General features: G+C 34.8%; 1 protein-coding gene across 1 annotated transcript in view; it reads left to right on the top strand.

Moving 5' to 3' along the window:
- LOC149803206 (microsomal triglyceride transfer protein large subunit-like) overlaps positions 1-25,440 on the top strand; it is a 144,367-nt gene that overhangs the window by 25,563 nt on the left and 93,364 nt on the right. The window contains exons 8-10 of the mRNA XM_089952828.1: positions 1,247-1,407; positions 14,052-14,220; positions 19,959-20,069. Of these exons, the coding sequence (XP_089808954.1) occupies positions 1,247-1,407; positions 14,052-14,220; positions 19,959-20,069 (441 nt within the window). The remainder of the gene's footprint in view (positions 1-1,246; positions 1,408-14,051; positions 14,221-19,958; positions 20,070-25,440) is intronic.

The raw sequence follows: 25,440 nt of genomic DNA, 5'->3' as shown, positions 1-25,440 counted from the left end.
TACCTTCTCTGACTAGTATCCCTATCTACAGCTCACTAAAGAAAAGCACAATATTGTTAAATATTTTATGAAACGATTCTTTTCTTTAAAATATTTTCAGTTTTTAAAGCAACCTTCTGCATCTGCATGCAAAACTACTTTATTCATTATCGTTCCAAATGAACAGTTTGGCTAATGTTAATCCCATGCCCTGAATTTGAATTTGAATGTGTCTTCATAATCTTGTATAGCTTTATCCAAATGCATGTTGGGATGCTATATTAGTTTCTTTTTGAGATATGATAAAGATAACTTATTCTGCTAAACATTCACTTAAGGAAGTATCCAAAGTTATCAAACAGTTTGAACAAACAAGTGCAAGCTAATTCATATGCTGAAAAATAGAAGTTTAAGAGGGTTCACTCTAATCAGTAAATGTCCAATTGACCTTGACTAAGATGTAATGGGATTAACACTAACCAGGATGTTCACTTGGAAATGTATACCATAGTGGAAGATTAGTTTAAAATTTCAAAATATTTGGAAGAAATAAATTGTGTTATCAATATCGTGTTTTTATTTTGTCAGATGCATAAGCTACATAAGTCCCCAAAAACTCTATAGATGGCTGCAATGTTACAGTTTGTAAAAAGTACTAGTTTTAAGGACTGCTATGGTGGCCTAGTGGTTAGAGCGTCCACCTCAGATGCGGGAGGTCATGGGTTTGATCCCCAGCCAAGTCATACCAAAGACTTATAAAAATGGTACTAACAGCTGCTTTGCTTGGCACTTGGCATTAAGAGGCTAGTGGTAGGACTGGTTGGCCTGGTGTCAGGATAATGTGACTGGCTGGGGCATCATGCTACATGTCTGTGGCATGATGCCCCAGTACTAGACATCAATATAAACTGTCACACTGCAGACATCGTAGTGATATGACTGAAATCTTTTTAAAGCTGTGTTAAAATTTCCAAATCACACACACACACACACAGAGTTTTAAGCTGGCTGCCTGAAGATTGTAAAGAGAAGATTATAATGAGAACATATTGAACATTAATTATTGTGCATTTCGTTGTGGTGTTTCTTTTTGGCATTGCTAAGTGTTGAACCACATGGTGGCTGATGATTTTTCATGATTATAACGGTTGTGGGAGTTTTGTCAAACATTTAAACTGTGATCAACCTAGAACTTCCTTTTACTGGTACCTAGTTTTAAGCATCATGCCTTTGCTAAAAGGAAAATGTTGACTTAATTTTTCTGCAGCCTTCAGAAGTTCTTACCAGACTTAAAGACAGCCTAGTTAGTGAGAAGCTTTCAACCACAGAATCTGCTAAAGCCTACCTTGAAATGCTCAAAACATTCCGCAATGCTGGCAAGAATACTATAGAAGAGGTGCTGACTTCCAGGTCTAGCCAATACATAGTGTAAGTAGTAGAATAAAACAAATGTGGGACCTGTATCAAACTTGACTTGCTTTCATTTTAAACCTTTTATTTTACTAATAATTATCAAAGTCGGAATTATTTACATATATTACATATATGTATTGTTTGGGGAGGGGTATATATTTTCCATAGCAGGTTGTTGCATAAGTTTGTAGTTAACCTGGATGTAAGGCTATGTGAGTCTGTGGTATGACCATGCATCCATTGTGTAACATCTGTCATCTGTCCATCAACAATTCCAAGAAGAAACTGGACCAGTTTTAATCAAATTTTGGCAGAGAGCATCCTGGCATGAAGGTCTTCAAATGTGTAAAAACGATGCCAATTTACCATCAAACTGCTGTTACTAAAAGTAGATAAACTTTTAAACAAGTTCTTCTTAAAACCACTTAACAGAATTTGACCAAATTTGACAGAAAGCATCCAGGCATGCAGTGCTTTCAGTTTATACAAATGATGCTGATTGACCTTAAAATGACTTCTTCTGAAACACCAATCAATAAAATTTGACCAAATTGGGCTTTATGTTTTCGGTTGTTTTTTTTTTTTTTTAAAGATGATGCCAGTCTGACACATAATGTGGCTGCCATGGTAAAGGAGACAAAAATGCTTTAATCAACCTCAAAAACAGAATTTGACTAAATTTAACAGAAAGCATCAAGTTTGTACAAATTGTGCCAATATACCATCAAATATGGTTACTGTTACTAAAAATATAGAAACTTTTTACTAACTTTTCAAAATTTGCTGCACTGAATTTACAGAAAGTCTTCTAGCATGAATGGCTTTCATTTGTATGCAAATGATTCTGATCTGCTATGAAATCTGTTCATTGTTACTAAACAGCAAACCTTTAAATGGGATGCAGAACATAATTTGACAGACTGGCATAAGGTTCTTTTGGTACTGGACAATGATGTTGATGTGCCATCAGATATGATGTAGAGAAGCCTTCAGGCAAATTTTTTAATTGGAGCAATGTATTGCCTGTTATTATTACTTTGCAGTCACTTTACTGGTGCTAGTCCCCAGTCTAAGGTGAATTCCCTCCTCCAATTATTAATTGGAGGGCTTAGAATAAAAATAAACAATCCCAGTCCACTGTTTTATTCAGTTCCATTATTGTGAATATTGTCCTCCTTTCCCTTGGACTTTGCGCAGTATAACCCAAGTCTTTGGGCACTCAAGTATTTTGTTAATTCAGTTGTCTTTTGTGGCAATTTCTCCATACTGTATCTATTTCTGTGTTACGATTGGTCATTTCTCCCCAGTCCTTGCTTTTCTATCCTAAATTTATTGATTCCATTTGTCATTTTGTTGATTTTTGTGCACATGCTCGTTAAGGGCTGTTCCATTTAAACATACTGTATTTGCTGGCCTACAAGTCGATGCAGAGTATAAGTCGAAACAGCAAATTTGGCAAATTTTCCATCCTTCATCCTTATATAAGTCAGTGCAGAGTATAAGATGAGGCCAGATCAACACCTCCGATTGTGTTTTTCACTTTGTTCCACACAACATTGTGAATTTTATCCTACCTGTAACTCAGTAACCTTTCTAGTCAGGATCATTAAATGTAACTAAAAGCACCTAATTTGTTTCACAAGAAGTATTTTAAACTTATTGTGCACTTTTAGCTACATATAGTGATGCTGACCTGAAAATTGATTGAGTTACAGATAGGATAAAACTCGCAATGCTGTGTGCAAATAAATTATAATAACTTCTAGTTTCAGAAATATTAAAAGTATCACTGTATGCTATTTCAGATTACCAGCAATAGGGAAATTGCATCATTAATAATAAAATGCATTTTGAGAGGTGGGGCAGGTTGGGGGGAGGGGAAGAGAGATACAGAGAGAACAGTGCATACATATGCCATTGCATTTTTCTTTTTGCACCTCGTGATCAAAATAAAATATGGTCCAATATATGAGAGAGAGAGAGAGAGAGAGAGTTAAGCTTGTTTTGGATTTTTTTGTTCCTTTTTTTTAAAATTATTGCCCTCGTTCTGCTTAAGCTTTTGTCAAAGAGAGAAAACACTATTGAATGAAACAGTAAATGTAAACTATGAAAATACATACCATACTCCTTCAGGGTTTAAATATTCACAGTAGTTATATCCATATAGTCTCCATTAGTTCAAAATAATCATTCTTGGGATTTAACCTATTGGAGGCAATATGGCTATAACTGTCGGCAAGTTAAAAATGTTACTGGCTCAGAAATTTACAATAGTAACCACCTGGCATTTCCTTTAACTATGGTATGGTATTCATAATACCCATGGGTAGCCTCATTTCCCTATTGATAGCCTCACTAATGTGATCTGGTATGCAGAATCTTGATCTCAAACAGGTGTTATCTTGGAATGACTGTTTAATAGCATGTTTAATTAGCATGTAAATACCACTACAAAACCATGTGATTCTTTTAATAATGGAGTGGAAACAAAAATTAAAAGGAATTGCCTAACTAGTGGTATTAATTGATAATGGAGTATGGTACTGCACTGTACACAAGTAAAATCAGTCATCAGGTAAGTGTACATCAGGTACAGATTTATAATCGTGAAGACATCTCTGTCTGTCTGTCTAACTCTTTCTCTCTCAGTGGGGCATCAGATTATTTGATCATTAGGTGCAAGAAGAAAATTTTGATGGAATTTGTCTTTGTCATGGTTAATCATCTTCTAACTTGTAAATTCTAACGTACATATATATAATTAAATTTAAACAACGTATATTACAAATGCACATTACTGTGCATGCTGCTTTTGCGCAATTACATCTGATCTGTGTTAATTTTTTATACTGATAAAATGTAATTGTTTAAAATACTCAGTGTGGGATCCTATATTTGTTCATACACGATAATCTTCCCCAAAATGAAATATATTTTACACATTATTTTTCATACTCTTGGAGAACTATTTTCCATACAAAAAATATAAAGCAATTCGGATGACATAATCCATATATAAGTCTATTAGGAGTATAAGACAAAGCTAAGATTTTCTGGTAAAAAAATATCGTCTTATAGGCTGGCAAATATGGCACATGGTACCCAGGGAAGGCAGTTTTGTAAAAATATATGCCAGTGTAGTTCAATTTCACAGAGTTGATATTAAAATGATAAGAAAATTCTAAATTGCATCTATGGGTGAGTACCCCACTTTAAAAGTGATTTCCCTGGGTCCCATGTATATTTTAATGGAACAGCCCTTAATGGTATTTCCATAATTGTATCCCCTCTGTTGTTCCAGTGTTAGGATAGATACTACCCTCTACAATTTTTCTCTGGTCCTTATTTCTTTTTATTACATCTTTGAGCCTTTCAGCTATACCACAAGAAGTTAGCCAATGCAGTCATAGAAAGGCTTCTTGGTATGTACTAAGTGAACCCACATGGATTGATGTCCTTTCTGTGCCTTGTGGTCAGATGAATTATGAGATCTAACAGAGACTCGTACATTTACAGAGTCAGGAAAAAGGGATCCACTACATCCTTGTTATTGGACTCCCTCCATTCCTCTAGGGTTCCATGGCATTTTTCATTGAGAGGAAGTCATCAGCATGCCAATCCCTGGAGGGAATTGCAGCACTTCTTGGTGTAATGAAGTTGCCAGAACATTGGTCCAAGGAGGGATAAGGATCACTTTCTGGTTTAAGAAGGTCTCCTTCTCATTGCTTCTGGGAGGGATTGGTGGCATTTTCCAGTGTAATGAAATTGCTAGAATATTGAATCAATAAGGAATTATTGGCACTATCTGGTTCAAAAAAGTCACCAGCTCACCAGTTCCATGAGGCGTCATTGGCAGTTCCAGGTGTAAACAAATTGCAAGCATGCTGATCCTGGGAGGGACCAGAGGCACTTTCTAGTTCAAGAAAGGGAATGATGAAAGGTGCTTTCCTGAATGAGGATGTTTCCAAGACCCCTGAGCCAGTCTTTCCTGGCATAAGAAAATCATAGTCTTCTACCTACTCATAAGTCAAGTCAAGTATCTTGTTTAGGAACTTGTCCAGATGATAATTGTTGCCTGACTGGTCTTTGATTGGAGATGAATTGTCAAGCAGTGACTGGGCATTGGTCACAGGGCAGTGTTACTGACCTCCAGTCACTGGGCAGTAATTCTAAGTTCCAGGCAATTGGTACCAGGCATTATTTACTGTAACTGGTCACCTGGCTGGGTGCTGGGGCCTGTTCATCTGACATACATTGCATGTCACCAGACTTAGTCTATTGGTCACTGCACATAGTTTTGACCAGGAACAGGGAGCAACATGCCCCCTCTAGGGAAAGACACACTCTCCTTTCATGTTTCCATTCAATCCCTGTGGTGAATATGGAGTGTTATACTTTCCATTGGCACCATGGATTAATTTTTGTATTGCTCCATTGGTTGGCAGACAGGGCAGGCAGTAGACCCTCATGATTCTCTCCTGTAACTTCACAGGAGATGGGGTGGGTGGGGCTGCCACTCATCCCCTGCATCAAAAGATGGGATTGCTTCCTTGTTCAAGTAGAGGAATGAACAGCAGAGACAGAATTTTGAAATATCAGTTCTGGTGGAGTTTAATAAGTTTAAGGAGCTCCCAGTTGTGGCACCTTGTTCTCCACATTGAGTGTCCACATCTCTGTCAGAAGCCTTCTATGCCTTTGGACACTAGGATCCTTTTCAGTTCAAAATGCTTTCATGGACTCCAAAAAAATCTTATATTTGCTGCGTCCACTCAGCTATTGTAAATAACATAGCACAGGAGTCAGCACAAGATAGGACACAGCTAAAGGCTTTTTGGTTCCCTCTTCCACCTTGCTGCTCCATGTTTTAGCAGTTAGCTACATGGTATATTTATCTTCTTTGGCCATTCAAGTTCCCATTTTGGGATACTGAGGGGATATGTACCTTAATCCCTGTAAAGTCACATGAATCTATGAAACCTAAGACTCAGAACTCTGTTACCACAGATTTGTCTACCAGTCTTTTTTGTGGTAGCTTTCTTCAACCTTCTAAGCAAGGAGTCTCTTTGCAACGACAGTCTTGCAGGACTTTAAGACACTCAATTTCTATGTTGATAGCATTTTTGGCATAGATTCTTCACCTCTATAGAGGTGCTACCTTTGAATCTGTGATTGTTTTGCTGGATCACAGCAATGAGCTTCTGAGGGTTTCTTTGCTGGATATGGAGTCATTACTCGGTGGCTTAATCAGGCCTTACAGTAGTCTTCTTAGACAACACTGATCAACAACACTAGGTGTTGGCTGCAGTTTCATGGCCTAGCTAAGTTGACTAAGACATGTCCCCAGTTATGTCTATGGGTTCCCTGTCTGAATGTTTAACCAGGTCCAAGTTAAACAGCTAGCCTCCCTAAAACTCCTGCTCGCCCTTCATTTCTTAAGCAGAATGGCTGGTATACTCCAGCCTCCATAATTAGAGAGACATTTGGCCCTTGGGACTTGATCTATCACATTCCAAGTTGTTTCTTCCTGATATCACAGTAGGTGTCAGACTAAGCTGCTTTGCAGAGGCCTGGTCTGAGCTAACAGGTGATGCATGGGTCTGTTCCACAATATGAGAGGGGGTTACTGGTTTTGCTTTTGGAACTCTTCACCTCCATAAAGGACCCCCATTTGACTTCACAAGACCAGTCTGAAAGCCCAAAGGGAAATGGTATACACCAATCTAAAGAAGGTGGCAGTAGAGAGGATGATAAATACTAAAATCACAGAATTCTGATCCTAGATTTTCCTAGTTTCAAGAAAAAAGGGAAATTTCACCTCATCTTTGATCTGCCCGCATTGAACAAATTTTTTGGAAAGAGCATTTCAAGATGGAGATTTCAGCCTCAGTCAGTCACACCATAAGGTCGAATGACTGGACAGTCTCCATAGACCTCTATGATGCTTGCACCAACACATCCCCATCTTCCTATCCCAGAGGAAATTCCTGCAGTTCTGTCTGAGAAAGGTGGACTCATCCCTTCAGCCTAGCATCCTTGCTAGAACCTTTACCAGGATGATGGGAGTAATAGTTGCAGGCATAAGAGTGTTAGTGGTGCCCACTATACTGTATTTCATTGACATTGTTATTGGACATGCCTTACCAAGACACCTGTCACTTTAGGGGAAGACAGTTAATATCTGGGGTTAATCAGAATTTGACTTATGTTGGGATGAATTTCCTTACAAATCAAGGGTCAATTAATGTGCATTCCAACATAATCACACATATACTGTCATGACAAGAATGTTCTGGAAGACTTCATTTGCTGTTTGTTTTCACCTCACTCTACTATGGACCCTGAATGTGTCAGTGTTTATAGATATTCAGCAGCCACCATTTCTAGGTGGCATTATTCTGTCAAAGGACCTTATTAAACTGACACTGAGAGAGATCTTTCCTTCAAAAGAATCAAAGCCCATGAGATTATGGCTGTTGTTGCATCTTGAGTGTTTCATAATTATTAGTACCTGCACACACTCATAAAAACTGCCACTGGCAATCTCGCTCCACTCTCTTCCTTCTACTTTCTTTCAGTGTCACACCAGATCAAACGCATCTATGCAGTTAGGCAGGATTGTGTCTGCCTAGTAAGTTGTCAGAATGCTATCCTCTAGTCTACATTAGGGCATCTTACTGGAAACACGGTATATTCAAGGCCATTTCGCATTTCCATGTGCTGGAAAAGTCAGCAAAATAATATCGGGTAATGTATTACTGCTAGGAAACTGTTTGGGGTTGGTGGGGAGGGTAAAACTAATTTGAATTATCTAATATGTACATATTATTATTGCCAGTTCCCTCCTTCTTTCCCACTCAGATGTCCTTTCTGTCTTGTCCTCACTCAAAGAATTATGATATATTGAAGGATGGAAGTGACAATGGCATCAGACTGGATCCATGTTTATTTAAGTTTTGAGGCCATCAGTTAATAATTGGGGGTGGGGAGTCACATTGGATTAGGGACTTGCACTAGGAAGAAGGGATAGCAGAGTAATAACAACAGATAAGTATTACATAATTAAAATATGTTTTACCTCCCAAAACTGCATTTGCATGACATATGTAGTCAATAGCATGAAAAAATATCTACAGAATGACCCAGATTTGTTTGCATTTGGCTAGGATGATGTCAGTGAGTTAAGTGGTATCAGGATGATGTCAGTGAGTTAAGAGGTATCAGGATGATGTCAGTGTGTGAAGTGGTCTTAGGCCCACTTAGGCCTCATGCTTTTAAAATAAGATGAGAAGGAAATTGTGATTGTTTACAAAGTAGAACATTTTGCTTCATTGCTGTTTGATTATGGTGATAAAGCTTGTCTCATTTTACATGTTTAGGCTCGAATAAACAGTAAGAAAAGAAAGAGTGAAAACAAGCTTTTAAAAATTTAAATATTTTATTTCCCTAGAAAAACTCTGTAAAAATAAAGAGAAATAAAAAAGAACTTACGGTTTTAAGAATCAAATCCAAAAATAATCCAAGAATAATGCATGAATTAAATTTTAAAAGTCCTAATAATGAAATGTTCTAATGAATTCAAGTTCGAGTCCCAACGAAGAATCCAAGATGGAAGACGATGATGTATACTGTAGCTATTATTGTGCTGTTGTGTCTACAGTTCTGTGTTATTCATAAACAATAATCTTGTGTTTGAATGAATGAAATGTCTTTGTCCAAGAATTTTGTATAAGCACTCAGATTTTTCCAGGAAAAAGAATTATCCTTTAGTATCCAAATAATTTGAATAAACATTAAAATGTAATTCCCAAACTGGTCACAAACAAATGAACACCTTGACATCAAGTGTTTTAACTCCAAACTGATGAAATATCTCTATAAACAAAGATTATACAATAACTTGAAGTGCAAAACAGATTCCTGGATGAGGGTCAACTTTCCAGAATCTTCAAGAAGTATTTACGCCTAAAAGCACGTAGTCCCAGTGTGACCTTGAAGAAAACAATCATTTTACTCTAAGAATAAGATAAAAGTTGTTTACTTGTCTCAATGATTTCTGATATCAAGGTCAGGAACTAGGTCAGCTTTAGGTTTTTACAACTGAAGAGTCAAGGTCAAACTATTTTCGGAAAAATTATCAAGTTCCTAGTCAACAAAACTACATTACATTGACATGTAAAGAAAATAAAAAAATTTAAAACTTACAAACAATTAAATTAAATCAAAAATAGTTTAAGTCCAATATATGTAACATTTGTCATGGGCTTTGTGTTAATAACACACTGGTCAAATGCATTGTTGTAAAGTTTTAGTGTTAAGATGATACAGCAAATTGAACCTACTTTTGTCCAAACTTAGGCCAATATATAGCATTTACCTGTAATCTGCTGCATATGAATAGATTTATAGTTGGAGGAGATTAATTTGATGGATATTGAACCACAGATGTGCAAAACAATATCATCCTGTACAAGATAATATACAGATTTGATGCACTGTAATGTAAATATTCAGCCCACTTGTTTTCAGATCTGCACATGCTGCATATCGGTTCCGTTGATTTCATTATGAGTACATCCAGAGTTAATAGATCTTCACCCATACTTTGAGACAAATGCACTTGTATTGTCTGAAGGAATAAAACAGTGTATCTTCTATAAGTACTAGATATTCCTGTAATGTACTTTTAAATGTGTTATGAAGAGAAACTACATAACTTTATCTGTCCTGTTTAAAGTTGATATGTTTTCCAGCCCAATTTTTACATGAACATTCTTTAAGATATGTAACTGTTCCTTTAATTACATAGTGACATTGTGAATGTAATTTCCTATGAAACATTCTCAACAGAAAGAAGTTGAGAAAGTACTTATCAAAAGTTATGTTTTCTTTCAAGGTTGAACTAGATGCTGTTGAGGTATACTGATAACTATCTCATTTTTAATAGCGCTGTTGGTTGTTTTGTGCTCGCTTGTTGTGTTGTATAGCCTTCCTTCATTATAATGTGGTAATTGGGGTCTGCATTTGCTGACTGTGTCATGTTTGGAATCATTCTTTTTTAGAACAGTGTTATTTACTGAAGTTTGGTATTGCAGGAATGATCAAAATTTGCCAAATAATAGAATTTTAGAAAGGAAATAAATATATAACATTAACTTCATGTTGTTTTCTTTCAACCCATTTTGTCATACACTGGTTTAGTTTTTGTTCATGGAGTCTACAGTGGTACCACATTATATTCAAAATTTCATTATAATGAGGGAAAGCTGTACTAATTAAAACACTTTAAATCTTTTGTTGTTATCTTTCTCAGTTTTTCACATGAAATTATTATAAGATTGGAAAATAGATACATTTTAACTGGTCACCAAGAGCCTGATAAATCAGAAGTCACAAGAAAACTCTAAATTTGGACTAGGAAAGAAAAGTATGATGAAAATTTTAATGTATTTTGTTTTATATTCAAAGATTTTTACCATAGCACAATCTAATATGACTGTTAATTAAAATGAATATTGCACTTTATATCACTCCTTTAAAGTAAAGTATCGCAAAATTTACAAACTGTAATAGGTACTTTTTATATCCTGGTATGATATACTAATTTATTCATGTGTAGTCTTTCTGCAAACAATTGACTTCAAAAATTTAATGCATCCATTGCTAATGGGGACCTTAATCGGTAACAGACATGTACACAATTAGGTCCTTTTTTTCACAGCTATTTTATGAACATTTACAGCACTGAAATAATCAGATTACCTGATATTTCTTTGATCTTTAAAGAACTAAGAAATATATGTGGGACTGACTTCCTCCCTGTTTGCTGGTGCATTCTCAGTCTTTCCTGTCCCTGATATAGCCAAAAATAGCCTGAGGGAAAATATAAATTGGTTGCGTTGCAGGCATTCAAAAAGCTAATAGCTTTGGAGACATTCTTTTCAAAAGTTCATTTTATTTCTAATTTTCAGCTTCAGAGACTACTGTATATACTCACTTATAAGTAGATCCCACAATGCACCAGCAGCTCAGAGTCTATGTTTGTTCTACTAATAACTCTTAGCAAACTGCGTAGACCCAGCTGTTGTGGCACATTATGCAATCATATCTGTCCAGTTATCAGCTGGACTTAAGTGAGGATATATGGTATTTTCTTTGTGTTGATATATGCTTTATATCTTTTATGGCCTCTTTACAAAAGCTTAATATTTAATATGAAATTATCTTGGTGGTGGTTCTTCGTTGGAAATTTTGTTATTTGCTTTTCAATTTTGGATTTGATATTTTGTGTTGATTTTGTGCTAGCTTTTTTTAGCACATTAATTGTGAGGTCATGTGCTGTATTATGTAATTGTTTGTACATCACAGGTACAGTTTTGGGTGATTTTATTGGCCAGGGAAGAAGAGAAAAGAGATCATCTCATGTATCATACTGGCTAATATTTCATGAACATATGATCTGTATTAATCACTGAATTTTTTTGTAACTTTTTTCTTTAGAGATTTAATATTTGCCTGTCACATTTGAATATGTATATCTTAACCTGATCATAAAATGTAGCAAGAAATAATGGCTCAGGAAATTTAAAGAAAATCATGTTTTCATTAGTTGAAAATCTGACCTTTGTTTCATTGAATAAAAGTACTGATAAGCAAAATTCATAATACATTTTGAAAAAATTAATTCCTTGATTTATCAGCCAAAGAATATTTCATTGCAGAACAACTGCAGTATGAATGCATACTCTCAAAGATTTCTACACAGTGTATCCTTGGATGGAAAGATAACATTTTATACCTAAATGTTTATGAAATTTCTCTGAATTGTAAAGATTTTTAATTTTTTTATTTTTAATATTTGATTGGTTTTAAGATCACTGATGGTTGTTGATTCACTTTATTTTTATAATTTTCTTCTTAAAAGAGAGGTTAGGTTAGAATGATTTAGCTGTACATACAAATAACTGCATGCACCATATTTATCCAGTAATTACCGTAATCACTATACAAATGTAGGAGACTATAAAGGTACAATATTTTTTAATATTGTTTTATAATTTCTTTATCTTTGATACTTTAAACCTTTATTTTAGAACTTTGCCAGTTTCTTCAGTTATGTGTAAGCTGACAAATTTGGAATATCTAAAAAAATCTCTCAGATTAAATTTATCTGCATAATAAATTGCACATTTTATTCTTCTAATTACATCTCATCTAAGTCAGATATATTTTCATACATCTGAACAGAAGTCATCTTGTTTGAGTTCTTTGGTGTATGTTTTTCTTTTTCAACTGAAAAATATTTAAATTTTGTCTCATAATTATTCTATATTTTATGAAAACAAATTTTTATAATTGTCCTATTGCTAAGCAAGAAATTTCTATTCTTCCTATTTTATGCACCAAATGTAAGTACAATTCATGTTGTCTATTCTTCTTCCAAACTTCAGCTTTCCCAACTATCATTCTTATCTCTCCTGGCCGCAGTCCAGAAGAGTTTATGGGATAGCCAGTTGTGCATTGTCTTTTGTTTGTTGCCGATCATCAATCACCCCTCTGCCCAATAGCACAAGTTTGTTATTGCTACGACCCTGAATGGACAAAGATGAGGTTTTCACATAAAGACTTATTATGTTGTGTAGTTGAGAATGATGTTGATCTGACACCAAAATATGGCCTTGAAAATTATGTTATTCAAAGTTATATTGAGATGGGTTTGTTATGGACAGCGTTCTTTTGCATGCCAGGGCCCAGCAACATGGAATGAATTGCCCACTGAACTTAGACACAAAGACACAGTGATCACATTCAAGAGTGCTCTCAAAACTCACTTATTTCAACTGCAAGAACAAACTTAAAGACCTAATAATGTTTCCTACCTTAAATATTCTCAGTATGTTTTTTTTTATGTTTTCTAATTTCATGGTGTTTGTGTTTGTAATCATATCATTATATATGTTTTTTATCTTATAGGTGTTGTCTAATGTTGTAAAGCGCTTATAGCTTCTAAAGATTAGGCGCTATACAAAGTCCTCATTATTATTATTATTATTATTAAGTCTTGCTGGTCATAAATGAGAATGAATTTGGTCTGACACCAAAAAGGTTACCATGGTGACCATCTTGAAAATGTTGGTGTTAATGCTTCTTCTGAATTTGTTGGTCATATCAACATGGAGTTTTCACCAAAATGTTTATTATGATCGAGTGATGATTCCAGTAATACAGTTGTGAGGCCACTATTCCTAGAACTGGGCAATGTCTGACCTTCCATCTCTCATTATGCTGCAATTTATTTTGAGATGACAGTTATAAAGAAGAAACAGCCTTATCCACTTATTTTGTTATAAAGAAGAAACAGCCTTATCCTCTTATTTTGGATGTCTGGGAATTTTTTTGGACCATTAGAGCATCTTTCCATTCAAGTTGATTGGATATTAGGAATGGCTTAATGTTAATTTAAAAGAATTATTCATAATCAATGTGTCCTACTTTTATTGCACTGAATTCAGCTGTGTTATATTGCACACAAATCAAATTATTTATTATTTTTCATGGTAGTCTTGACTTTAATGACAATGCCTGGGATACATGAATAACAAAACAAAAAAATTAATTAATTATTCTGTCTATTTATAATTGGATGTTTGCTAATATTTCAGGGCTCAGCTAATTGATGTTGCAGCAGGTGCACAGACCCGTGGATCTCATGATGCTGTCATGGGACTTGTCAATTTTGAAGATGAGAAATACATAACATATCCACAAAGGTTCCTTCTGGCAGCTGCTTATGCCACACATCCAGAGGAATTCCTAGTTAAGGATCTGGTGGTGAGCTTGTCAAACAATTAAACACAAAATTGTGGTCCTCTTTATAGAGAAATAAATCATGTTCTGTGTCCTTGGACAAAGTTTGCTATGAAATTTAGACTTTGATTATCTTTGAAGGCAGATTTGAAGAAAATAAGAAATTCCTTGCACTAGAGTCTTTGACTTTTAAAGAACCTCCATAAAATTTTTTTAGGGATTAACAATTGTTTTTCAGACTAGATATATTCTAATTTCCATCTATATTATTAAGAAATATTGTGTGTTGGTGAGAAAGTTTACAACATACAAGGGACAAATAAAGGTACAGTAAAATAATTTGCAATTTTAGTTGACACTAGTATTTTTACAAGTAATGTTCTGACAAAGATGGTCTCAGAAATACTTTGTATCAAGAATATGTTGTTTACCTCAAGAAATGAAGATCTTTTATCAAAAGTGATTAAACATCAAATTTCTGAGCCAGTTTTGATTAATGTGTTACACAAACTAACACAAAAGTCACCAGTATTCTGGTGACCTAGTAATTAGAGCATCTGCATTGGATGCAGGAGGTCGTGGGTTCGATCCCCAGCCGAGTCATACCAAAGACTTACAAAGATGGTACTAACAACTGCCTTGCTTGGTGCTCAGCATCAAGAGTTAGTGTTAGGATTGGTCGGCCTGGTGTCAGGATAATGTGACTGGGTGGGACATCATGCTACATGTCTGCGGCATGATGCCCCAGTGCTAGACATCACTATAAACTGCCACATTGCAGACATCATAGCGATATGACTGAAAAATTGTTAAAGCTACGTTAAAAATCTAAATCACATCACACACACACGTCACCAGTATTAGCATCTGTTAAATAAAATGTCATAAGTCATTAGTGTTAGCATCATTTACACCATCACAAATGTCATCAGTATTGGCATCAATTACATAAGTTGTCACTAAGGTCATCATTTTTTGCATTTATTACATTGTCTAAGAAGTCATCAATATTGGCATCTACAACATAAATTATAATAGAAGTCATCCTCTTTTACACAAATTGTGTCAGAAATCATCGGTATTGGCATCAGTTACATAAATTGTGACAGAAGTTATCAATATTAGCAAATGCTAAATGCTCAGTCTTCATGTTCATTAATGACTTGCATGGTTTATATAAATGAAACTGACTTTTTCATGGGGAGAATTAATATAATTGTTACCAGTATATATATATATATATATATATATATATATATATATATATATATATATATATATATATATATATATATTTGAATGATACAAATATTTAATTATATATTTCATAGTGAGATAATGAAATATATCTGTGAGAGAAAAATGACATAGTTAAACTTTTATCACCCCAGTGGCAATATCTATTTTGTGACCAGTTTCTTTTTCCATCTGTCCTTATGTGTATTACTCAGAAACTGTATTTCTATATTTAGGCCTATTTTATGTTTCTTTTGCTCCTTTTCTTTCTCTCTCCTTTCCTCTTGCTGTCACTCTACATCAGGATTTACAGGTCTTAAAATGTATGAACTGCAGACCCTCTTTTGTACATTTATTGAATCAATGCAGTGCCATTAACAAATTTCTATAAATGAACTGCACTCCCTCTTTTGTACATTTATTGAATCAATGCAGTGCCATTAAAAAATTTCTATAAATGAACTGCAGACCCTCTTTTGTACATTTATTCAATCAATGCAGTGCCATTAAAAAATTTCTATAAATGAACTGCAGACCCTCTTTTGTACATTTATTGAATCAATGCAGTGCCATTAACAAATTTCTATAAATGAACTGCAGACCCTCTTTTGTACATTTATTCAATCAATGCAGTGCCATTAACAAATTTCTATAAATGAACTGCAGACCCTCTTTTGTACATTTATTCAATCAATGCAGTGCCATTAACAAATTTCTATAAATTAACTGCAGATCTTCTTTTGTACATTTATTCAATCAATGCAGTGCCATTAACAAATTTCTATAAATGAACTGCAGACCCTCTTTTGTACATTTATTCAATCAGTGCAGTGCCATTAACAAATTTCTATAAATGAACTCCATCAAAAAGCAAAAGGAGACATAAAGTATTAATGTTTTTATAATTAGTTTTCTATGTGAATCATGGAAACCATCGGTGACTGAGCTTACATGATCTGTTGCTGTGTATCAAACATAAGATACAGTACTGTATACCTGTAATTTTCTATGACAAATGGTGCACATGTTGTCAAGAAAAACTCGTGATTAAATATAGAAATACAATTTTATATGTTGTAGTGTCTGCTTGCATCACAAACGGAAAACAACGGATAATACTATTGTTGAATAATGTTGACGGCAAACCAAAATTATGTGACAATCAAAAATTGGATACAGCATCAGCTACTGAATTAGACTGCAAGCTTGCCATGGCCACACAAAAATTTATGTCTGAATGTAGAAATAAACAAAATGAAGAATGAAAATCCTTACAAGTAAACTCACAATTATTAAAAAATTTTTTTTAAAGATGTTGAGCTCTGAAGTCTGTCAGAAAGAACCACTCAGTTTAGTTAACCATCTTTAACAGTATCAATCCGAGTATGAAATATGTGCCAAAAAAATAATGTTTTCATTTTCATATGAATACATTCATTATTTTGACAATGTACACAATTTGAAGGATGATATTTACAAGCTAAATTTGCAAAACATCACTGTACCAAAGTTATTGTACAATTTAGGAACATGATTTTATTGATGTAGTAATGGAGTTGTTAATTTACATTGGCACAGAATGGAGAAAACTTGTTCAAATTGGTGGCTTTTGCCTTTTAAAAATTATAAATAGAAAGGAAATCTACATTTTTTTAGTTGATATCCTCTGTTTATTTGTATATTTTGGTATTCATGACTCAGAGACCTGATGAAGGCTGTAAAGTTGCTATTGAATTCCTATACATTTTTATTGATTCCAATATTTTGTTCAGAATAGTTTTACACGTGGGTTACATTCTGATGCATGTGTGTAATTTGAGATTCACATAAATTATGAAAATTTTCTTCATAGAAATTCAGTATGTTACAAATTAAGGGATGCTTCTGCAAGTAGATTTAAAAAAATAATAAAAGTTATCATATAAAGCATAGGAAAAAAACATAAAATATAGGAGACATAAAATAAAAATATGAAATTTGAATTTTAATCAATAGAACATATGTACATATAATTAAAAAAAACAAAGCTGCATCGAACAGTAGTGTTGATACCTTCATCGAAACTGTAGAGACAACAACAGGAGATTGGCTAGGGCGTGCTGGCATGCCACTTCAAGTGGAAGGTTCATCTGGAGATGATACTCGGAAGAAAGAATCCACCATTGTCTGAGTCTTACATTCTCTTTTTCTCGTAAAATGTCTTCATAACAAGCAACTGCAGCCATAACTTTGCATTGAATAAGTGAACTTCAGTTCATATCTGGATCATTATCCTCCATTAAAGTGCAAGCAGTAGTGACATGACTTACAATGTCAGACAAAACTTTCAATGTCAAAGTCCGAGCATGTTGCTGCTCACAAGCCTCTTGCTGCCTTGCAAATGCTTTTTGTTCTTCATCAAAACATTCTTGTTCCAAAATTTGACAGGTCTTCATTTGTCAACTCCTAAGCATCAGATTCCAAAAGCTGCTCGATGTCAATCTCTTGAAATGTCTCATCTGCTGGTCCGACTTTGTTTGCAGCCTTTTCACTGGCCATATTTGCTAAGGTGATGGTGTCTTCAATATCTAAGCCATCATAGTTTTTTCCAAACACTATTCGGGGGCCCCGAGTGGCCGAGTGGTCTAAAGCGCTCACCGTTCCGGATCACTGCCATCTCACCTCTGTCTGCGTATGTTCGAGTCCAAGGCTCGGATAGCGTGGGTACGTGGGAAAGCCTGCCAGTAGCTTCTCGTGGGTCGGTGGTTCTTTCCTGGGTTTTCCAGGGTTCTTCCTCCACCAGTTATACTGGCCGCCATATATGGCCTATCTTGTGCTGAAAAATGGCGTTAAACCCTACAACAACAACAAAAAAATCCAAACACTATTCATGCAGTGTGGTGAAACCTCCTGTCATGACATTTTAACAAATGGCAAGGCATCCTTAATGTTAAATGCATTCCAGTAATCTTTTTGATGTTTTGCTTCACCAAATCATTTAAAACTGACTGCAGATAATATGACTTGAAAGCCTTGATGATACCCTGATCTTTTGATTGCAAAACTATGACAGGTGCAGCTGCCTTTAGTGGCCTTGCTCCAACTATACTATGTCCTGTGGCTTTACAATCATCCATGTTTAAAAATATTCTTCAACACAATTTTGGGACTTATTTATTTCAGGAATATAAAACTTTAAGTCATTGAGGAGTTTTTCAGAACTAAACTACACCACTGAAATAATGAAACTATTGACCTTAACTTTTCATGCACTTAGTACACCTTTTACTTGGTACCCTTGCTGTCCTTGATCACATTTACAAACAGGTAAGATAAACCACTCATTGATTTTAAATACTTTACTTATATTAATTAAATAATGGTATTTAAAACCACATTCATTTGGTCAATTAAAATGAGTTCACTCGACACTCATGTAACCACTGGCTTTTGCACAGGTAGTATTTGCATGCCTTTGGACTTACTTAATTTCAACCACTTTACTTGACATGATTCGAAGACAAAATTAGCTTGATGATACAAAGCAGGTCTACATTTAATTGATTGTAAAAATTAGAGGTGTGTGCTATTTCTGGTCTACTGGTTTACAGTGGTACTTCTAGTGGTACTTACCATGGTAATTTTTTACCAGTACATCAGTGATTTTCATTGGTAAGTGATGTATGGATATTCAAGAGTAAGCTTCGTATGAATTTAATGATATTAACAGCATGTTTTCATCTTTCACGAGAAAATAATTCAGAGAATTGTTTTACAATTTTATTTATCACAGTTATGAATATTATATGTTTGAATACAAGAGGGTATGAAACATGTATGAAATTACACTGAAACTGATTTTAAAAATAAAAAACTGAAACTCAGTTTCACTCAACAAGACTTATTTCATTGGTATTTATTTCTAAATGCATTGTCACCAGTAGGCATTACCAGCGTTTTCTTTTATTGATATCCCCTCATAGCTTGTTACTTAAGGTGTATGGAATTTTTTTTAAAAAGCCAGTAAAGTGACAAAATTATGACATTAAAAGTTGCTAGGTTCATAATGTAGGTTCCAAATTCTTGGGCACTTGCCACCATTTTTGATAATAAAATGAGGGACGTAACTAAGTTTCATTTACAATTTTTGATCTTGATTTTTTTCATGTTTAGCAAATTGAAGTAAATTTTGGAGGGTATTTCTATAAGAAAAAAATTGGGTCCTCACCTGCCCCAGCATTATAAGCAGGTTTACAAAATAACATGTGCATGTTAAATGCTTATTCCTAATTCCTATATTATTTACCTGCAAACTGGCTTGATGGCCTGCTGATTTTTCAGAGTTTCTTTACTTTAATTTGCTGGATGCATTTAACTAAAGTCTGTAGAAAATGATAGTAGACACATTAATTTAATCATTTTACAAAGTCTACATAAAGTATTCTATTAAAGCAATATATGTTAAATCCCTCGTTCATCTTGAGCTGTTTGAAAACAATAAAATAGATTTGGCATATGAGGAATTTGGTGAAATTTAATAATTTCAGAATCTGATGAAGAAACCATTGTCGAACCAAGCTACGAAGGAGTCTGTGGTCCTGGCATTGGGTGCTGTCATACACACTTATTGCCAGGATATCAACAAGTGTGCTGATGAGGTAAGTATATAATTATGTAAAACCAAATATTATTGTGTTGAAAGTATTTCTTTCTTTTGTTTGAATTTGCAAAGATTTACCATAAACTGAATAATACTAAAAGAAATATAACCCTACCGTAGAGAGAGATATATTGGTTTTGTGCAGTCCATCTGTATGTCATTCTTACACACTCACCTTATAAGTAATACACGTAAAATACTATTGAGGCTAACCAAATCAAATTGAATAATCAAATACATGTACCTTGATTGGGTCCCTTTTCCCTGATTAGGTTCTGATGGCTGTGACCTTATTGTCTTGGTGGTTGGTTGGTGGTGTTTGCTTTCAAAAACAAATCTCATAATGAAATATCTTGAATTTTATTCTTTCATGTGGGGATTATAAGTAATGCAAATTATACCTTTATTGCCTTACATGTTTTACTTGTGCTAGGTGGGCCTGTTTTTGGCTTTTCTGGTCATAGACAGAAGAGCTTATAGGATGGCCAGTTTGTTGTCTTTCGCCTGTTGTCCATTGTCCATTCATCACTAGTTTGTTAATGTTGCTTCACCTAAACTACATGGAGGATTGCCATGAAACTTTACACACACATTCGTCCTGTGATCTAGTTGGTCCTAATGAAAATGGTGCTGCTCAGACATCCAATATGTCCACCATAGCTGCCATCTTAAAAATCTTGTTGTCATTACTCCTGATTGGATGATCAGATCAGCATGTGGTTTTCACAGAAGACATGTCATGATGTCTACTTGGTCCCAAGTGAAGAGGTGACCAGTCTGATGTCCAATGTGGTTTGCATGGCCTCTCTCTTAAAATCTTGTTATTGCTGCTCCTACTGAACAGACAGAAAATTATACTGAGATGTGGTTTTCACAACAAGAGTTATGATGGTTAGTTGGTCTTTGCTGCTTAGATACCCAATATGATTACCACAGTGGCTGTGTTTAAAATATTATGAGGTTTTTCACTGAAAGATTTCTTATGATGTCTGGTTGGTTTTAATTGAAATGGCACAGCTTTGACATCCATTACTGCCAACACAGCAGGCATCCTGAAAATCTTGTTGTCACTTCTTCACCTGACTGGAAAGTCTTATCGAGATGAAGTTTAATGAGATGGCTTCTTATCATGTCTGCTTGTTCCTAAATTAAAATGGTTCTGATCTGAAATCCAGTATGCCCACCATGGTAATCATTTTGAAAATTTTGCTATCATTACTTGTCCAGAATGGAAAGTCTCAATGACATGGGGTTTGCACCAGAAAATCTTGCTACAACTACTCTTCATGAATGTATGGCCATATTCACAGGGAGTTTTCATGAAAAAGATGTTGCTGATGTTGTCTAGTTGGTTGTAAATGAAAATGGTACTGACCTTACATCTAGTGTGGCCACAACAGCTAATTTGAAAATCTTGTTGTAGCTAAAAATAGCACAGTTAGTTTCAGCTCTTAGCACTTAAAAATAGAAGTATTTTTTATCTTCAATTCATGGAAATTCTCTTGTCTGTAGAATGCCAGTCCCGTCGAGGAACTCTTGTTTCTTGCATGAAGTAGCTGAAACTAAAACACTTTTTGTGATTCAAACAGAGGTGCCAGCCATTCTGAATTTTTGCAGATTATTTTACAGATGTATGAAATTCCATATTCTGAATTCCAGAAAAGCACCAGTATGATAGACTGCTACATGTATATAGTTTCTCAACGTAAAATAATAACACAGATAACAAAAGCCATGTGATTAAACGTTAAATGGATTGGTGAAAAATGGATTCAGAAATTTAGAGCAAATGAAGGTACAGAAAATGAAAGAGGACACTAATATTTATTGTTATTGATTTGCCCAAAAATGTGTTGGAATTCAGGAATCTGGAATGGGTTGAATGGATACAATGTTTTATAATTACTTGTTCTTAATTGTTCCTGAGAGTGTACAATAATAATAAACTCATAAAATGATGCAATATGATTGAGGCTTTTACCTTTAAAAAATGTGTTAGCCTTTCTGGATTGGCTGCCTTTATACTAGAACTCCTGAAGCCTTTCAGGATGGGCTGCCTTTATGCTAGGACTCCTGATAAGCATGTTTATGGGTTGTCATATTGGTTTAAATTAGTAAGGGGATATTGTGGACTTGATAAAAAAATTGTTTTCTGGTGAAGTTTTTCAAATTCATTACCCTGTGTGCTGATTGCTGGAATTCACCTAATATTCCCTGGTACTATAAGTAACTGTAGTTCCCTCATATGTGACCATCCATTTTGCAGAAAAAAGATGGCCAGCTAAAGGGCTGGCCTCTCGTGAGCAGGGAAAATGGTTAAAAATGTGCCATTGTGTTGCTGTATTGGGTAGAGTTGTTTCCAGTCAGAATTGGCCTCTGTCTCTTGGCTTTTCAAGATGGAGTTATAGTAACAATGTTGAAATGCCATCCCCATCACACTTATTTGAATATGTTTTGGTCCCACTTGTATGCCCACATATTGTATAGCATGTACAGATTTTTATTTATTTCTATACATCGTGCCACAACAACACTACCATCATCTAGTGTTGCTGACTTTGTATCCTCTTGCCATTAAAATTGAGTTTTACTGATTTATTTGTGTTTGTATATCCTGTAGTGTTTTTTGTTGTTCATGCATTGCACCCTCAGTATCTTGAACACTATGATACCTTCTCATATGAAACATTGCATGTAGATGCATCTCGACGAGAGGAATTCATCCATACAAAAAGTGGGTCACCGTGACCTTATTTCATGCTTGACTGACTTTTGTATATTCAGCAATCTATTCTTTTCTCCCTTAAAATCTAAGATATATTTCACCTACATTCACGAAAATTGACTTGTGGATGCATCTCCAGGTAATTTAGCTGTGCATAAAGCGTATCACTGTGACCTAACTTTCATGCTTGATTGACTTTTTATTTTAAGTTGTTTTTTTCATTACACCCTTAATATCTTGGACCCAATTTGACTTACACTGATGAAAATTGTTATATGGGTATATATCAAGGAGAACTGGACCACTCTGGTGGCCCAGTGGTTAGAGTGGCCGCCTCAGATGTGGGAAGGTCGCAGATTCAAACCCTGGCTGAGTCATACCAAAGACGTATACAAATGGTATTTGCACCTGCCTTGCTTGGCACACAGCATTAATAAGTTAATATTAGGACTGGTCTGCCTGGTGTCAGGATAATGTGGCTAGGTGGGACATGATACTACATGTCAGCAGCATGATACCCCAGTGCTAGACATTACTATGAACTGTCACACTGCAGATGTCATAGTGACATGATTGAAAAATTGTTAAAGCTACGATAAAATCCTGAACAAACACACTCAAGGAGAACTAGATTTTCATGTAATTGCAGAGATGTATCTGTCTGTGTGGGTTCGAGTCTCAGGCATGTTCAATGTGGGTATCTGAGAAAGCTTGCCAGTAGCTTCCCGTGGTTCAGTTGTTCTTTTCCAGTTCTTCCTCCACCATTTATACTGACTGCCATGTATAACCAATCCTGTCCTGCATTAAGCCCACAACAACAATAGCAGATAACTTTAGGCATCTTGTTTAGAACATTTTTCCTATATGGCAAACAGCATACATTTCCCCATTTGACAACACCTCTGGAGCACTGTTTCCAGTACATCTGTTTATGTACAGCATTAACATTACATAGGTTGCATAAATCATACAGTTTCTCAGAATTCCCCTTTTCTTGGCAAGTTTTAAAGATATTTCCTCAAAAGTGGGCCAGAAGAAAAATGCAAAAAGCTAATTGTGCATCTGCATGAACATATCTAGCCTTCTGAGTTTCAATACAACATCCAAGATGTAAAGGCATGTTAAAGACTAAACATTTCTCCATGGAAAACTAAGAATGAATAAGAAGAAATTCAAGTTAAAACCAAACTGACATACAGAACCTTAGTCTGTTTGTTGTACAGTAAATACAATCATATCTACCATAGATACCCATTTCACAACTAAGTTTGCATAATAGTAGACATTTCTGTTGAATTGCAAAAGAGGTGATGGATGCCTATGAGCAATTGACTGCTACTGCAATATTGAGTCCTCCCCCCCATCCGTACATGCTAACTGGCCCAACCCTTTCTTCTATGCTGTGTACATGTATATCTTTAGATTATTATTGCTTTTAATTTAACATCAGACGTTTTGTTCATTTGACTTTAAGCTTAGTTTTGGTTCCCAAAGATTCAGTGCCTTTGAATGCTTATGGGCATAACTTCAGTAATTTCACATTGTTGGCCTAATTGCAAAACCCTGTTTAAATACACATTTGGTCTGTGTTTTTGGCAACAAATGATTTAAATGATTTATTTGTATTCGCATTAACTTTTCAAAAAGAATAATTGGGTCAAAATATAACAAAGTAGTAACTAAACTAATAAACAATGTTGACCTCACGTTCACAAATAGTATTTGTCGTGTGCACTGAAAGACTGTACCGTACCAAACAACGCTGTATCTGCATCATCTGAAAATACTACAGGTTGATCTCCTACCTAAACTGATTACACTTTGGTATCACTTTCACCAATCCATTTGGTAGTATTAAACTCATCAGTTGAGTTAACCAGCAATCCTAAGTATATTTTTAAGCTGTTGGAAAATAACTCTTAGGGGGAAAAAAGTATCTTTCATGTGTACCACTATGACTGACATGAATGAAGAGACATACCTATACTTGCAGTATAATGTCATGTCATTAAACCCAGCAGTTTAAAATTCCATAACAAATTACATAACAAGCATTTTAATATGTAACAGTGCCTCAACAATATTTCTACAATATATTGTATTTAGTTTTGAGAATTATTGAGAAATTATGTATTTTCATTGATGATAAGAATTTCTAATAATAAGTATTGCATCTTGAAATGTCTGGAATTGTTATATTCATTTTATGCTTGCATTATAGATAGATGGAATAAATTGCTCTTTAAATTTCTTAATTTTGTTATTAACAATGACAGATTCATTCTGTAGTTTATATTTGTGTAATGGACACACGAAACCTTTGATCTTTCATGTTTAAAATACATTTATATTCTAATTTAAATATTTGGACCATGCAGACTGAAATAACTAATTCTTTACTTAATCATACATTTTTTGACTTATTGATCTTTATGTAAAATATTAGAGGACTGGAAATAATGATGAAACCTGTCTCAAATGTCAAATGAACAACAATAGAATTAATACTACCTTTTATAGTTGCTTAACAAGTCGAGTCACACTGCAGACTGCACAGAAACAGATCTGCCATCACATAAATTGCTGGCAGATCTGGGTCTGCACAGATTTTTAGGAGTAATCAGTAGGACAAACAACATGTACC

Source organism: Sinohyriopsis cumingii, chromosome 3 (assembly GCF_028554795.1).
Source record: "Sinohyriopsis cumingii isolate HCF-2022 chromosome 3, ASM2855479v2, whole genome shotgun sequence".
In the NCBI taxonomy this organism is placed as follows: domain Eukaryota; kingdom Metazoa; phylum Mollusca; class Bivalvia; order Unionida; family Unionidae; genus Sinohyriopsis; species Sinohyriopsis cumingii.
The sequence above is the reverse complement of the archived record's forward strand: the minus strand, read 5'-3'. Positions and strand labels throughout refer to the sequence as shown.